General features: G+C 40.1%; 1 protein-coding gene across 1 annotated transcript in view; it reads left to right on the forward strand.

Moving 5' to 3' along the window:
* The first annotated feature begins 6,016 nt into the window (after positions 1 to 6,016).
* The window catches only part of Il2ra (interleukin 2 receptor subunit alpha), a 45,965-nt gene continuing 34,736 nt past the window's right edge, over positions 6,017 to 17,245 (forward strand). The window contains exon 1 of the mRNA XM_074056720.1: positions 6,017 to 6,297. Coding sequence (XP_073912821.1) covers positions 6,234 to 6,297 — 64 coding nt within the window. The 5' untranslated portion in view covers positions 6,017 to 6,233. The remainder of the gene's footprint in view (positions 6,298 to 17,245) is intronic.

Below are 17,245 nucleotides of genomic sequence, written 5' to 3' on the forward strand. Positions count from 1 at the left end.
TTCTGCAAAGATACCCAAGAAAAAGAAAATATCATACTGGGGGAATCGTGAATAGTTGGTTTTTGTTTATTTCTTTGTTTTGTAGCAAAGAAAAAGACAGAGAATTAATACTGTAGGGTAGATTATGAAACATCTTAAGTATCAGGCTAAGAAATTTAAACTAATTTCAAACACATTGTGGACATTCTTAAGACTAAGTTTTGAACAAGGAAAGGGAGAGATCAGTGTTTATCAGGAATATTTAGCTGGAAGTAACAGGTAAGAATGAAGGACGAGTAGGCGGCACATTTTGAGTCAGTGGGGTAGTTGGAAAGCTATGTAGATGTCTAGTCAAAACGTGACAAAGACATGTCTTCACCTCCCTCTGAATACTCACAGCCCATTCAAACAGAGCCCGAGATTATTTGCCTCAGGTAGTCTCTGGTAATTGCTCAGTGCTGGTTTGAGAGATAAACTATACTATTAAACATCTCTGCCTAGAACCACAACCAAAGAGGGTAAGAGGGCTTTTGATGATATCCATGCAGCAAACACTCAAACAAAAAGGGATAGCATAACCTACAAAACTATAGCAAAGTCAATTTTCGGTTGTTAGGGATGGTGGACTCACTTCATGATTCATACAAACCAACTCTTCTTGCCCAGTACTTTATGGGCAGAGCAGTTCACAATTCAGAGCGCTCCTTGGGAACTTGACATTTTAGTAAAGGAGGTTTATTTGATTCATAGTGGATACTGGTTTTCCACAGGACCCTTGTGCTCTGTCTAGTAAAATCTGGTAGAGCTTACCAACTGAGAATTTCAATTCAGTGCCACAATAACAGGATGCACCTGTAGATTTCACAGAATTAGCAGCTGCATTCTCTTAACACCAGTTTGAGAGAAAGAAGTTGGCACTTGTTTGCATAGTGCCATCTGGGGTAGAATCTGAAGTGTTCCCACATGTCTGCCAACAATGGAAGGTATCAGCAATCATAGTGACACTGTCCATCTGACACCAGCCCTGAGTAAACAAGGATTGAGACCGACATGCTCCAAGCTTTCTTGCATTGCTTTTCTCATTTCCTCCTCTTGGGATTATTGATTTGAAAGATGAATTTTCAGTTATTAGGGGGCTTTTCTCTTCCTTCCTGAAAACCGCCACAGTTAGATTGTTGGCTCTTTGAGAACACAAGTCCATTTTCATTTGTTTTTGCAACTTCCAGACCCTGGCAGAATACCTTGTTCCTGGACCTTCAATCAGTCCAAGATTCATGTGCAACCAAGAGCACATGAACTATGACAAAAATAAATGGTGGGGAAGGACCATTAGGTTCTTTTCAATTCCATGATTAAGAGATGAAGGACAGAAATGCTTGGGATACCATAAGCTGGGAAAACAACCTCTTATCAAATATGTAGACAATAAGAATCAAAAACGTAGACAGCAGGCTCTCTGCAACCACCCTGGTCATATACTGTCACCTTCCAAGAAAGCAAAGGGTTCTTTTTTCTTCTGAACATGGCTCTTGGAGAGAGGCGGGGAGATGACGAGGTGAGGCTGCTTTTATGTGGTGCCAGCTGGGTAGTGCAGGGCAGGTCTAATCATGTAAAGGGTCAATGAGCAGTCACTTCCCTTTTCAAGGGCCCATTTCTACCTCTCCTTGAGTAGATATGAGCACCCTCAGAGCACAGGGTCTTAATTTGGTGGCTTTCTCCCCAGACCCTAGCATAATGCTTTGTTCAATTGCAGGTGCACAGTCAATATTTGCTGGTGGATTTCCTGAAAGAAATGAAATTCTTTAATCTGGGTTTCAGCTTTCCATTCCTTTGGATGTCCCTACTGAAGACAATAGTAAACAATGCAGTGGTCAAGAGGATGGCGGCTGGAGGGAAAAGAGACAGAGACCATGTGAGTCTTGGGCTAAACAGGCTTCCCTTTCATTCCCAGCTCACAGGAAAAGCTGTGCTCAGCATTTTAACATCCTCAAAGCTAATTTAACACCAACAAGAATGAACAAGTTTTTTGGAATGTTGGGGGAAATTACAAAGCAAATTGCAAACTCTCATCTTCAAATGATTTTTAAATTTTTCTTTTAAGTTCTTTATTATTCCCCAAAGTTACTCTTTTCACTCTATTGCAATCCCTCTTTCACTCTTCCTCAACTCACTTCTCCATCTTAAAAACTGAGAAATGGGTATTTCAAAATAAATCAAACTTAATTAAGCAGTATGCAATTTTCTTTTCTGTCTTAACCCTAATATACCTATGTAGGATATAAAGACCTTCTACATGGTATGTGATATGAGACTTTAACTCAGAAAAATTACCCATAAAAATTATTTGACTGAAAAGACCTCCCCCATCACTATGGTTTGTGTGTCATTTTATAATAAAATATTTAACTTTGTTTACTAATATTTTATTATTTTGTTGTTAATAAAATAAAATGGATGCCACTTTTCTTTCTTTCTATTTAAGTGATGAGATTTGAACTCAGGGCCCCACAATTCAGCTAGAGTCTTGCTAGGCAAGCACTCTAACACAGGGCTATGCCCTTAACCCTGGATGTAACTTTTCTAATTATTATGAGAAGGGGTTTAGGAAAGTTCTCTTGGGAAGGGAAACAATTGTGATTCAAATTTAATTATTTTATATAGTAATGAATCTGTGAAATTAAGTTTTGCTATCAACTTTAATACAATTGTATTTTATGAATCCTGACTCATATTTCTTTGATATGCAAAAGCATTTTAAATAAAAAACATTAAATTCAATTTTACTTTAACTTAATAGAAGAAAAAGAAACTGTTTAAGAAACTGAAGTTATTAGTGAAAGTATTAAATAATCATTACTTTTCAATAAGAAATATTAATCCCTAAGATCCTCTAAAGTTAAATGCACACACACACACACACACACACACACACTCCAAAACTTGTTGGGCAGTACACTTTGTCTCGCTTCTTCATTATAATGAATGTGTGTGATGATTCTCTAAGCTTATCTGGGTTTTGAATTTGGGCCTTGCTTCTTTTTTACTACCTTACTCTTGAGTGGTGGTCATTAGCCTTTCCTTTATCTTCCCTTTTCTGAACAATTTAGTCCTAAAACTTTAGGTAGAATAAAGCAAGAGAGGCATTTGTCTTGTTGTGGTGGAAGTAAAGGGTCACAGCCTAAAGCTGAGGAAGAGGGTATCTCCATGGTGACATGGTTAGAATGGGGAGCCAGTGTCCAGCAGAGAGAAGAGTATATCTCCACAGGAGCAATGTAGTGGGGCAGGCCAGAGCCTGATGTTGGTGAGTGAGAGTTCATGTAGACAGGTAGATATGCAGAAGTTGTCAGAGCCTGAGTGCAGCCAGGGGGATTTTTGCATGAAGGTTGGCAGGCCTGGGGTACCAGAGTCAAACATGTTGAGGAGGTCAACCTCAGGAGGCCACTGAGCATGAGGTGAGGATTCAACAGGCAGTCAGGGTCAAAAGGACAATCACGTGGGTTGGGTGACTAAGCCTGGTAGAGGGTGAGCAGGCCATTCCCTCCAAGTTTGGAGGTTAGTCAAGAACAGAGAATCTGAACCTGAGCAGGAATAAGAGGGAACACACATGAGAAAGGGGGGTGGTGGAAGAGATGAGATCGGTAATATATATGAGTTTTGATCAAATAAGTAAACGCACTAGGTATAGTGGAAGCAAATTATCCCACTGTCAGGGAAGGGAGTTATAAACATAGAAAAGGAAAATAAAATGTAAAATCCAACCCCATGGTGTTAAATTGGAATTGGGTTAGGTTGTTTCAGTGTGGATTCATGGTTTTCAATATATATAAAAGAATAAAAATAAATATAGATTAAAAGGTGAATGTGTGTGTTTGTGCATACATAAATTCTTAGTTATATCCACTGAGAAAGCCAAGGAGTAGTGCTGTTCTAATAGTAATGAGTACATTTGGTGCCCAAAGTTTGGCTTCTAAAGATTTTTCCCTTTTAAGGAACTGGGACACTGATTCCCGGGGATGGGACAGAGGAAGAACTTGAACATTTTTTTTATGTCCCCAAAGCAAGGTGGTACTCAAAAATAAAGGACTTGTCAAAAGGACACAAAGGCAGCTTGAATTGGCTCCTAAAGAAACAGGAGACAATTTGAGTGTAAAATAATTGACACCAATACATTATAACCTATTGAATAAAATTGAAGATTATGAGTCCTTTTAGATATACATAAATAGTGAAAAAATTACAAAATACTTATTTATTACATGGAGGGGGGAATGAGTGATTTTAAAGTGGAAGCACCTGGAAGATGCCACTGAAACTGAGTGATCAAAGTGAATTTCATCAGTAATATGATAAAAGATGCAAAGATAAGAACATCACTTCTGCGTGATCCCTGTCAAGGATGCACAGCCCAAATCCAGTGGCAAATAAACAAACAAAAAAACAACAAAAAAGAAAAACAATGACAAAGAAACAACACACAATATTGAAGAACATCCTACAAAATAACTTGCCTATAATTCTCAAAAATGTTAAGGAACTGTTAAGATACATGGCAACTATTTGATTCTGAATTAGATCTTTTCGCTATAAAGGACATTACTGAGACAACTACAGAAACTTGAATATAAGCATTGAATGATAGCAATATATCAGTGTTAGTTTCTGATTTTGGTGGTTGTATTGTTTTGAGAACATCCTTGTTTACAGAAAATATACATTGAAGTACTTGAGGGTGATGGGATGTCTCACTGGAAACTACTTTCAAATGGTTTAAGGGAAAAGTTATTGTTGTTATTCTTCCAACTTTTCCATAACTTTTTCAAAGTTATATGATGGTAACTGTAACTGGTGAATATCTTCAGCTTAACAGCTGAGACAGACCCAAAGATAATAGAAAATGCTGTCAAAACATTCACCAATACAATCACAAATGTTCCTAGAAATGAGGTTATACCTGGTCTGGAATCTTAAAAGAGAAATTTGTCATATGAATGTCCTATTCATATATGTGTGTGCATATATATGTATGTCTTTATTTTTTATTTATTTATTTTACAAACTCTGGCACTTAGCCATTTTCAGAATGTCAGGTTTCTTTTTAGAGGTAGTTAGCTGCCTTTCTGGGAGAATGTTGGGACAATAGTAATGAGCACACCTGGTACCCAAAGCTTGGCTTCTGAAAATGTTTTCCTTTTAAGGGCCTGGGGCATTGACTCCCAGGTAATGGTCTTCCTTTTGTCAGTGTCTTTGCTTGCTTTCTAATATTCTAAAAATTGTATTTTTACCATAACTGTGTAATTGCTACCAGGAATGAATTTCTAGGTTACCAAACATAGACAATCATTTCATAAACCAGAAAAGAATTCTGGTAAATAAATCAGCAAGATTGAGTATTACAAAAATTTTAGAACTAAAGTCCATTTTTAGTAGGATTCTTTAAGAGAAAGATAAATGTGGAGCCATCTTCTAAATGACAATGCATTTTCAGGAACCTGGGACACCAGGGAGAAATGATTATGGCTAGTATTGATTATAAATCTTAGGAAATTACTCATGAAATCTCAGTATCAGTCAGTCCAATGTACCTTCTGTATGATCTGACTATTAGAGGCCCAACCCCAAACCCTGCTAGATGTTAAAAGAGATTCAGAGTCAGGCCACTTTAGGACATGTCACCTAGGGCCAAGACTGTCCTTCTACACTATCGCATGACTTTGTACTCCACCCACCCCACCGCGGCCTCAGGGAACTGGATGGCTAGGGTGGGGTGGGGACTCAGTTTACAACACACTAGATGAGACCACTGCCAAGAAGTGCTTGCTCACCCCTCCTTCAACGGCAGGGGAATCTCTGTTTCCTTTTATGGGTGAAGCTGAAAAAAGGATTCATAAGGGAAGCCAAATCCTTCTCACCAACCCCAGCCCACACCTCCCAGCAATTGAACTTGAGAAAAAACCCTCCTTTGAAAAATTACCGCAAACTATATTGTCATCAGAAAACACTTCCTATATTGAGATCAGAGAACAGAGTGATAGGCACAATTTCCTGGCTGAACACGCCTGTCTAATATTTAAAGAGAGCAACTCCTGACTGTCATAGACACTGGATGGATCAAAAAAGATGACAGCCTGTGTAGATTGATCCTTTCTTTGGGCATCCTTCCCATACAATGCAAGAAAGAGGCTGACAGGCACTCCAGCACACTGCAGAGACACACCTGTCTTCACTGCCCCAGGTGGATCCCAAGTGCCAGGAAGATGGATCCAAGCTTATTGATGTGGGGATTATTCACATGCATCATGGTACCTGGCTATATGACAGGTAAGGGGCATGGATTGCCCTGGGAATCTTGGGAAAGCTAATGGATGTAACTTCTTCCCAGGCACCAGGCACAGAACCAGAGGGTCCACTCAAGTAGAAAGTTCTGAGAAAGAGGACTGGAGGTGTGGCTCCAGGGGTAGCAGACTTGACTAGCATGTGGGAGACCCTGAGTTCAATCCTCAGTACTGCACGAGGAAGAACAGAGAGAAAGAAAGAGAGAGAGAGAGAGAGAGAAGAGGAAGGAAGGAAGGAAAAGAAAGAAAGAAAGAAGAAAAAGAAAGAAAGGAAGAATGAAAAAGAAAAAAGAGAGAAGAGAGTTGAATCTTGAGTTTTACTTCTTGTTGGTGGCCCGTCTGGGGCTTCATTTTATGCCTTAGTGACCCCAAGTCTGTAAAGAAAGTTTGGGATGGTAGGAGACCTCTTATTACTCACAGTCTTTTTTTTTTTTTTTTTTTTGTGGTATTGGGGTTTGAACTCAAGGCCTACACCTTGAACCAATGCATCAGTCCTTTTTTAGTGATGGGTTTTGGTTTTTTTTCCCAAAATAGGGTCTCACAAACTATTTGCCCAGCCTGGCTTCAAACTGCAATCCTCCTGATCTCTGCCTCTTGAGTAGCTAAGATTATAGGCATGAGCCACCGGCACCTGGCCACAGTTAATTCTGGGAAGAATATGATAGACATGATATTCAGATGTTAATAAGATACCAATGAGCATATTTCTGAAGAAAAAAGTTGTTTTTTTTTTATTGAGACACGGTCTCACTACATAGCCCGGGCTGGTTTAGAACCTTCATTTCTGCCTCAGCCTCCTGAGTGCTGGAATTAAAGGCTTGCTCCTCAATGCCCAGCTAGGAAAATTTCTTTCATTCTCCCATCAATTTAGCTTTTCACTGCATTTCCCACAGCAACTGTAAAATAATACTAAAAACCCACTAGAGACCTCTGTAAGTCCTGGTTAATCTGCCTGAGACAAGGGTATTTAGCTGAGAAATACTGGGATAACTTTAGATGTCAGAAAAATTTAGTTTTAAGGATGTATACTTCGCTTTTACTGCCTCAAGAAATAATACCCAGGAAACTCAAGCAAGTGAAATTTTAAAGAAATTTTAGAAAACATATAGTTACTTTCAAAACATTACTTTTTCCTGTTTCTGTATATATATGATGTAGATGAATGTGTGTGAATATATGCAAATTTTGAATTTCATCATCCTGGGTTTTCTCGGATATCATTTTAAGAAATAAAAACCACCAACCCATACCTCAAACCACCCTTCCTAATTGAGTGTAAATTTTCTAATAATATCTTCCCTTGCTAACGCAGAAAGATAAGATATGAAAATATATAATTTTGAAAGTCTATAATTTCATATCCTTAATTTCTAAAAATAGAATACTAACTGGCTTCAGAAAAAAAACAGTGTTAAGCAGAGAAAACGATGATGCATACGAGGAGTTTGTTTGCTTGTTTGGAGGAAGTAGCCATGTTGTGTAGGGCTATGTACTAATAGAGGAGTAGGAACTTCTGTACTTAGGAATTAAAGAGGTTATGATTTTAGGAAGATTTGTGATTTGGAGATCTTTTCCAGATCAGTTCAAGCCAGAACAACAAAATCTTTACAATCAGCCATGCCCTATCTCTGGGAAATATATTTCAAGTAAGCTCATGTTATTATTAGCCATGGGTGATATATCTGGGGATTGGAATGGTCTTGGTGGTATTAGGAAAGTGGAATATCATGTAGAGCTTTTCACTCACCCAATTCCCCAAAAATCTGTCCAATAACTCTTATTCTCCTTTTCAACACCATAGGAAATTCAAAAATGAACACAACATTGTTCTGATCCTTAAGAGATGTATAACCTTGCTGGCAGGAGAAAGGCATAGGTAGAGTTACAATAATACAAGTTGGACTGTGATAATATATATGGAGCTGTCAGAGAAGGATGCATGAAGGTGGCATGCAAACAGAGGCAGGCCCAAGACACTGGTGAATTTCTATGAGTGAAGATTCCAGAGAAAGAAGACATATGTGCAAAGATACATATGTTCCCTAATACAGGGCATTAGGGGCACTGTGTTCTCTGTACTGGGCGGGATGTGGAGATGGTGGGAATTAAGACCAAGACTAGAAAAGCAGGATGGGCTCAAAGGAAAGCCTTGGGTAGTAAGTTAAAACTTTTAAATTGCATTTGTTAGTCAATAAAGAACAACTTGAGCTGGTGGCTCACACCTGTAATCCTAGCTATTTGAGAACAAGATCGTGTTGGTTTGAGGCCAGCCCAGGGAAAGAGTTCACAAGACCCCATCTCAGCCAGTAGCTGGGCATGGTGACATGCACCTGTCATCCCAGCTATGGATAGGAAGCATAAATAGGAGGATCATGGTCTAGGTTGGCCTAGCAAAAAATGAGGCCTCCAAAATAACCAGAGCAAAAAGGGCTAGAGGCATGGCTTAAGCAATATAGCACCTGACTAGAAGGCATGAAACTGTAAGTTCAAACCCCAGTACCACTGGAAAAAAATCTTAAAAATTTAAAAAAGCACCATTTTTGGGAGAAATGAACCAATCCTTGTATGCACATATGAATAATAAAAGAAAAATGAAAGAAAAAGAAAAAAGCACCATTTATAGTGTACCTGCTATGTGCCAGACATATAAATCTTATTTTAGTATTTATGACTACTTGGCAGAATGGGTGTCAGGAACCTCTAGGTGGAGAAGAACCCTAAACTCAAACTCACACAGGCCATGATTGTGCTAGAGCTCCATCCCACTTCCCTGGTTCATACTTCCTTCTGCTCACTGCAAACAGGATCAGAGATGACTCTGGAGACCAGCTGCAGGGAGGAAGATCATGAGGCTCTTAAAATAGTTCAACCAAGAGGCCACTCTAGTAGCTAAAGACAATGAAATAGATGGAGTTTTTGAGATGAACAGATGCCCAGAAACCACTCCAGAGTAAGAAATAATCTCATTTTAGACTTTTTCCTCCAGGAAAAATCTAGTCTTCAAATAAAAAAGTATTTCTATTCCTCAGAGGTGAGTGTTCTCTAACAAAATCAAACAGATTGTCAACAGATGCAATTTCTAGCTGATTCATAAGGCAGATTTTTATGCTGAAAATTTCCAAAGCCAACATTTAAAATTATGATGGGGTACAGGGGATGTATTAGTCAACTTGTGTGTTGTTAGTCTCTATATTACTGGGTCTTGGGATGTGGTTAAAAAGAGAATTCTCCTGATGTTGCCAATACAGCACGTTATCGAAGTTTCCTTTCTCAGAATTGTGGAAATTCTGAGCGTTTGCCTATCTCCTGATCATCTTTCTTTCATTCTAGGAATTCTGTGATCAAATCTTCAGCCCCTAGACTAAAAAAAAAGTGTGGAAACCCATTAAGGTGATATGTTTTTCTAATTCTACCTTCTTGTAAAGCCTACTGCACCCACACTAGAATTTCCAATCTTCAACTTTGTCAGTAAAACACACATTTAATCCTTCAATTTCTCTAGAACCCAGAGTATTATTGCTGCTGTTATGTTGTTCATCTTTACGATAGACCTTGGAGAGATAGGACTTTGTTAAGCATTGGGGTTATATTATAAAGCAATCATTTCTTTGTTTAACAACAATATGTTTGATATGTCACCTGTACGTATGCTCCATTTTAGCTTTAAGAATTGACATTAGAATTCTGCACAGAATGGTTGACTATACAACAATTGATGTTGTGGAGATGCTCACAAAGAATGACCAGGTGTGCTCTGTAACTTCTCTGTAACTCCACCACTCCATTCATCTCAAAGACAAGGATTCTTAGAATCTTTTGGCAAAAGCTTCTGTGTAAAATTTCTTAGGAAAGTCATTCCTCTGATAGCTGTTGACACCATTAAGACAGGCTATCCCTCCCCACAGTGGCCATTCAGATTAATTCCCTGCTTCCTTCATAGCCCAATTCCCTTAGGAAACAGCACATATTACCTGGGGTCAAGGGAGAAGAAAATTAAGAAGAAAATGAACTTTGTATTTGATGGAAAGACCTCCTAATGATATTGTTGGAGGAACAAAGAGAAAACACATGAAGTTCATGACTTAAAAAGATTTTTATTAGGATATATTCATTGTAGGGGGAATTCATTGTGACAATTCCCAATAGGCTTATATGGTACATTGGTTAGATTGACCCCACCATCTCTCCCCCTGGACCCCCTCCCTAACCCACTTAAATTGCAAGAGGTTTCATTGAAGATCAGCTGGCTCTAGCTGAATGGGTTTATGCCTGGGTCTTCTGCTCTAGTCCATTGGTCTTCATGTCTGCTTTTGTGCCAATCCCATGCTATTTTTATTATTGAAGCTCTTGACTTTTGACAAATTTCTCTCTATAAAAGGAGAAAGTTGATGGAAAGATCTTGAAACTCACTTTCAGTTCCAGAACTCTATGTCAAGAATTCTGGAAAGAAAAGAAAAGGATCCCTGCTTACAAAGCATGTTTAAGTTGAATACTTTGGGAAATGAAAATGTTTCTCAACTGACAGCATACCCAGTAGGGTCAGGTTGAAAGATCTTCAGGTGCCTACAGACCAATGCCTGGCATCTCATTGTAGGTTATTTCCAACTGTCAAAAGGTACTGCCCTGCACTGCAGCGTGACCCACTGCTTCCGCATTGCCTAAGTTGTGGGTGTCAAGGCAAAAACACCACCAGTTTTTAGTGAAGTCTTCTACTATTTATTTGCTGGTTAAGGGAATTTCTGCCCTACAACAATGTCCTTGTTTTTTTTACAGGAATAAGAACCTGTTTCTCTTGTGTTTTTCTCTATGAGAAAAGAAAAGGGATTTTCATTCAATGGATTGATTCAAAAAGTTACAATCCCTTCATTTCTGAACATGTTTCAAATTAAGGCTCTTAAATTCTAGCCCGACATTCCCCTCCCATCTGTATATCAATTCTCAGTGGTAGTCCTTCATCTACCCATTGGTGCATTAGTATTATAGGGATAAAAACAGTCCTTGGTCTCAAATTGCTTCTTGTTTAACAGAGGGGATAAAACATCTGCTGGGCAATTCCTATCTTGAAGACTGCCAAGGCCTAACCAATAGCATTTGACAGTGAGTCAACATCCAATCATCCATTTCCCCCAGCATGTTTTCAAGTAAGTCCCTCATTTAGAGGAAGACAATAATATATTCATTTGTAGAAATTTTACATATTTTCTACTCTAGTATTACTCAGATTTTTTTTTTTGGCTATTTGATTGATTTTAAGATTATCATGGAATTTGCTTCTATCAACAGGAGAACACAAGTCCTACAGGGAAATGTCTTTGGAACAATGGTTCCCCAAACAGCTGCATATTAGAATGTGTCTATGGGATGCTTTTAAGAGTGACGTCCATGGATAGTGGAGTCACTTAATAAAAGGCCCCAAGTTCAAACTCCAGTATCACAAAAAAAAAAAAAACAAAATAAGAAAAGAAAAAAGAAAAGTGATATCCAAGACTAATTAAGACCAAAGAAGTCTCTGGGAAGGAGAAACAGACATAACAATTACATTTAAGTTCCTCAAATGATTTAAGATGCAGTTAGGACCAAAACCTACCATATTAGAGGAAAGAAAATGATGACTCTTGCTGGGCAAGGTGGTCCATTCCTGTAATCCCAGCATTCAGGAGGCTGAGTCAGGAGGAAAGTGAGTTTGAGGCCAGCATGGGCTAACCAAACCAAACAACTGAAAAATGAAAAAAAGAAAACAACAAACAAGACGATGATTTCCATAGTTGGTCTAATCCCATTGTTTCATTTTTATTCACTGGGAATAGAGCAGTACATCTCAAACTTTAATGTGTTTGCTGGGCATCTGGCAATCTTGCAACAAAGCAGATTCTGATTTGGGAAATCTGGTTTGTTGGCTTAGATTCTGGCTCAAATAGGTTCCAACATGAGGCCTGTGTTATTGGGTATTTGGTACACAAACCCCATCTTGAGTAATGAGGCTATCATGTGACAGAAGAAATATGCTTTGTTCTCTCTACACAGAACTTGCAATTAAAATGGGAAAAAACAATATGGAAAAGATCAAAAATTGCAAAAAATATATTGCAAAGCTGATGACAGCCGTGAATGATCAAAATGGGAAGAACAACATGCTATCTAGTTAATTAGGAAGGGCTTTCGGAGAAGATGGCTCTGGCTCTGGGTCTTATTTCTCTACATCCAAGTTTTTTCCCTGACCTAGTCCCAGCCATCTACATACCACAAGGCCAGAGGCCTGGAGTTTCCATCCTGATAGGCCACTCCCCCACTCCCACCTCACTGGTCCACAAGACTTTGCCCTAGCAGCTCTCAACTCAGTACTAGGTTTCCTGCCTGCAGGAGGGTTTCAGACAACAGGAAAATCTAAGGTGCTAGGGTGTGGGAAGCACGGGCAAAGGTTGAGCAGAAGGCTATTGTGCGGGAACGAAGATAGGAAGATGGAAGGCAAGGGGTAAGACACTGATCAGATGTGTTCACCTCCTGTGCCACCTGGCAGACCTGCCCCCTAGGGACAGGAGTAGCCAGATGTGCCTGGCCTGCTGACTGCCCTCTTCCAGGGTTTATCTGACCTGCAGGACGCAGTGAAAGAACAGATTGCTGTGATTGGACTAACAGGAATTGAGTAATTTTTCCAAGAAGAAGAAAAGGAAGAAGAGGAAGAAGAAAAAGGAGGAGGAGGAAAAGAAATGTACTTTTAAAGAGTAAAAAGGAAGTTATAAGGAGGCAATTGGTTTCTTTACCCTAGAAAGGAAGGAAAATTGGCTAGTTTCCAATAGGCCCCGATCTCCAGAGAGATCAGCAGGTGAGCAAAGCTGTGAACTGAGGAGCAGATGCGTGCTTAGGGCAAGCCTGTGTGACAACACTGATGATAATACCTGTGTCTCCTTTGAGGCTTGTTGGCTTTAATTCTTGTTCCAAGAAACATTTTAAACACTAACCACAGTAGCAAGGGCTGGTATTTACTGCCTTTATGCTATCTTTCAGGTCTTATGTTAAAACATAGTATTTCTTTGGTTAATTTTCAAAATAAAGTAAGCTTTATTGTTATTCCCCCTCCCTTTTTTTTGTTGGGACTGGGGTTTGAACTCAGGGCTTTAGTATTTGCAAAGCAGGAGCTTTACCACATGAGCCACACCTCCAGTCCATTTTCCTCTGGTTATTTTGGAGATGGGGGTCTCACAAGCTACTTGCTGGAGCTGGCCTCAGACCTCAATCCTCTTGATCTCAGCCTCTTAAGAAGCTATATATTACAGGTGTGAGCCACCAGCATTTTATACTTTGCCAGCTGAGGCATATTCTGGTTAAAGAGATTGCCAATGTGACACAACTGGGAAGAAACTAGGATTTGTACCAGTTTAATTCCAGAACCAGCCTTTGTACTACTTTTTTAAACTGCTGCTAAAGATCAGTCATGGTAACAAAGAAATAATTTTTACTTGTAACAAGGTGGCATAGGTATGCTATAAGCAAGTCTCACTGCTTCTTCATGGCTCTGTATAAATTAAGAATGCCTGTGCCCTCAGACCTGAGCCACTGTTGCATACAAAGGAGCACCTCTGTCTACCAGAGTGGCCCACCTCTTGGAGGAGCACTTCAGGCCCCATTTGGTCCTTGGAGTCTGAGTTCTCTGTATGCTTCAGTTTCCACTTTAGCCCTCCTTCCACCCTCAAAGAGCAGCCTGAGGTGTCTTCCTTGTAGTTGACTATGCTTCAAAGAAAGCATCATAGTCAAGTCTGCCCCAGCAACCCGCAAAACAGAGGAAATTCTGAGCACCTCTGGGCATGAGTCACCCCACCTTGTTCAGGAATTGCCATCTCTGCCCACAGAATCACCCACTCTTTTCTATTTGGGACCAAAATAGATACCTCCTTCAGAAGCCCCTGCTTTCTGTCCTCTCAGCAATAAAAAAAAAAAAAAAGCAAGATAGGTGTGTGCCTCTAAGGTGCAGAGTGAGAAGCTGCTATAAGGGTAGAGAAAGCACACACACAGGTGGATGAGACGGGTGGAAGAGGGAAGCCACAGCAGGGATAACTCTTGCTGTGGTAGGACTTCCATTATTTGTTTGTCGATTCCTTTGTTTATTCATTCATTCTGTGTTTGTTGAGCAACTACTTTGTATTAGACACAGAGATAAAGAGGAGCCAGTCCTTGGCCTCCGGGAGCTCACCGTCTTCTGCATCTTGTTTGCATTAGCATTTGGACCAGAGAAGAAGGTAGAGAGCATTGTTTTGTCATCATTAACCACTAAAATTACTAAAATCAAAATTTTCTTTCTTTTTTGTTTTTGGTAGTATTGGGGTTTGAACTTAGGGCCTCATGCTTGCTAGCAGGTATTCTTCCATTTGACTCACTCTCCCAGCCCTAAACACCTCTAATTTTGAATTTAGAATAATATGGACAGAAGAGATGCAGCTTTTCTTTTACTCAAAAAATTCCTTTCAGTGGCATTGCAGATGGGAAGTATTTAAATTCTTTAATAACAAACAACTGCTTCCACAGCCCCAAGAATCTTGGGAACTCTTATAAACAGTGCAGACCAACTGTGTGTGTGTGTATCACTCTGCAAATCTAAATGTCCGTGACATCTCCAAGGAAGGGAAGAAGGGACCTCATTAATCCACTTTGCATTATTATGGGTTTTTGTTTTCTTTTTGCTTTTTTAATTTTACGTGTGTGTGTGTGTGTGTGTGGTGCTAGAGATCAAATCTAGTACCTTGCACGTGCTAGGAACACTTCCTACCACTGAACTATATCCCCAGCCCTTGATTTTTTGAAATAGTATTTTATTAGGCAGCCCAGGCAGGCTTTGAACTCTTGATCCTCCTGCCTCAGCCTCCCAAATTCTGGGATTTTAGGAATGCATCACCATACCTGATCTTTTTATTTATTTATTTGGCAATTCTGAGAATAGTACCCAGGACCCCAAGCATGCTAGGCAAGTGCTTTACTACTGAGTTATCATGTTTTAAAAATATATGTGTAATCAAACATACAGATTTGTAAAATATATAAGTAATCTATCATAAATACCTACAAAAATATAATACATACGTTTACTGAAATGAACCCTTTGAAGTAAACTGGCCTATCTCCCCAGAGACAGATCAGGTCATCACATTGTCAAGTAAAGGGAAAAGGGGGGCTGGTGGAGTGGCTCAAGTGGTTGAGCGCCTGCCTAGCAAGCATGAGGCCCTGAGTTCAAACCCCAGTACCACCAAAAAAAAAAAGTAAAGGGAAAAGGAATTGTTCCTAAAGTTTTGTTTGAAGTCTCTGAAATCTAGTTTGACGTCAGTGTCTTCCTGCCTCGACACCCAGAGTTTCCCGGGAGTTTTGGGCTGGTGACTTGACACCGGGCTGTGTGTGTGACACTTGCCAGCTGTGGGCAGGCTGTTGGCGGCTTCCCCACTGATGAAACGGGGCTGAGCCTGCCACCCAGCTGAGTATCAGTGTGGTGTCTGCTTCCGGCCCTGTGGTAGTGACACCTCTGTTCACAGCCTGATTTAGAACAAAAAGAATCTTTGTAAAGAGAAAAGTCCTTATTTTAAGGAAAACAAAACAAATGGCCTTTTTTTTTTTTCTACAAAAAAGTTTTTTTAGAATAAAAGGGCAGCTTCCTCACACATCTTGCTAACATACCTGTGGGCAGGGACCACAAGGCCAAGTGTGTCAGCTCTTGATGGCTGTCACTGCCTGGCACCCACCAGACCATCGCTTTCACTTTCTGTCTCACACAGTTTCTCAAGTTCCATTTTTTCCTAGGCAGTGCCAGGCTACAAAGACATTGGCCACCACCATCCTTCTCCTTGCAGGATGTGATCACAGCCACCAAACACTTCCCCAGGCCAGCTAGGTCCTGAGCTACACACTCGAATCGACATCTGTTACAACAGTCCTAGAAGACAGGGACTATTATCATCATTCTCATTTTACAGGAAACTGAGGCCGTGAGGCAATAATTGATTTGCCTTAGAAAGTGAGGTGTTAGTCCACATGACTAGAATCCATGACCTTGCCCTGTATACAGGAAGCACCCACGAATAGGCATGCCCCCCAGTCTCTCATTCAAAGCCACCCTTTCATCTATACCTGAAAGCAGCGGTCATGATGCCTCATCCCTGCTCTGATCACTGCCTATTGTCTCTGGGACATGCCTCCATCTTCTCTACCCAGGATGCAATATTGTTTCCATTCTGGACTGTCTGTGCGCTCTCTGCATATAACACACCAAGCCAGCAGGTCTCCTCAGATGAAACTTCCTCATTTATGATTTCAAAGCTTGGTTCCTAGGGTCACCTTCCCCCCAATACAGAAATAATCTGCCACATCTCATTTACTTACTGGAATTCCTCCAACCCAGAAAGCATCTTGGGAGAGCAGAAAGGACTCATGAATGTGAGAGTCTGATAAACTTGAATTCAAATCCCAGCTTGAACCTGGGAAATAATACTTTCCTTTAAGACATTCTTGGCCTGCCATTTCAGGTAGGCACCAGCAAGGTGGTGTGCATATGATGGAGATGATATGATAAGCCCTGTATAAAGAAAAGTCAAGCTAATCTCATGACACAAAGGAACTCCACAAAGACAAAGGTGGGAGAGAGTTTAGGGGGCTCCCCAGTGAAAGATTGCAACTAACAGGATGCCTGTCAGCAAAATAGAGTGAAGAAGGTTTAAACTAATTAATAAGGACAGCTAATTTCATGTGTCAACTAGACTGGGCTAAGGGATACCTAGATAGCTGGCAAAGCATTATTTCTGGACGTCTATGAGTGTGTTTACAAGAGCCATTAGCAGAATCTTGAATTGGTAGCAGAATAAAGAAAATCACCCTGACCAGTGAGGCATTATTAGCCTACCCATCCAAGAGCCCTAACAGAACAAAAAGACAAAGGAAGGGTGAATTCCATTTGAAGT

The sequence above is a fragment of the Castor canadensis genome, chromosome 15, assembly GCF_047511655.1.
Source record: "Castor canadensis chromosome 15, mCasCan1.hap1v2, whole genome shotgun sequence".
NCBI classification, from domain to species: domain Eukaryota; kingdom Metazoa; phylum Chordata; class Mammalia; order Rodentia; family Castoridae; genus Castor; species Castor canadensis.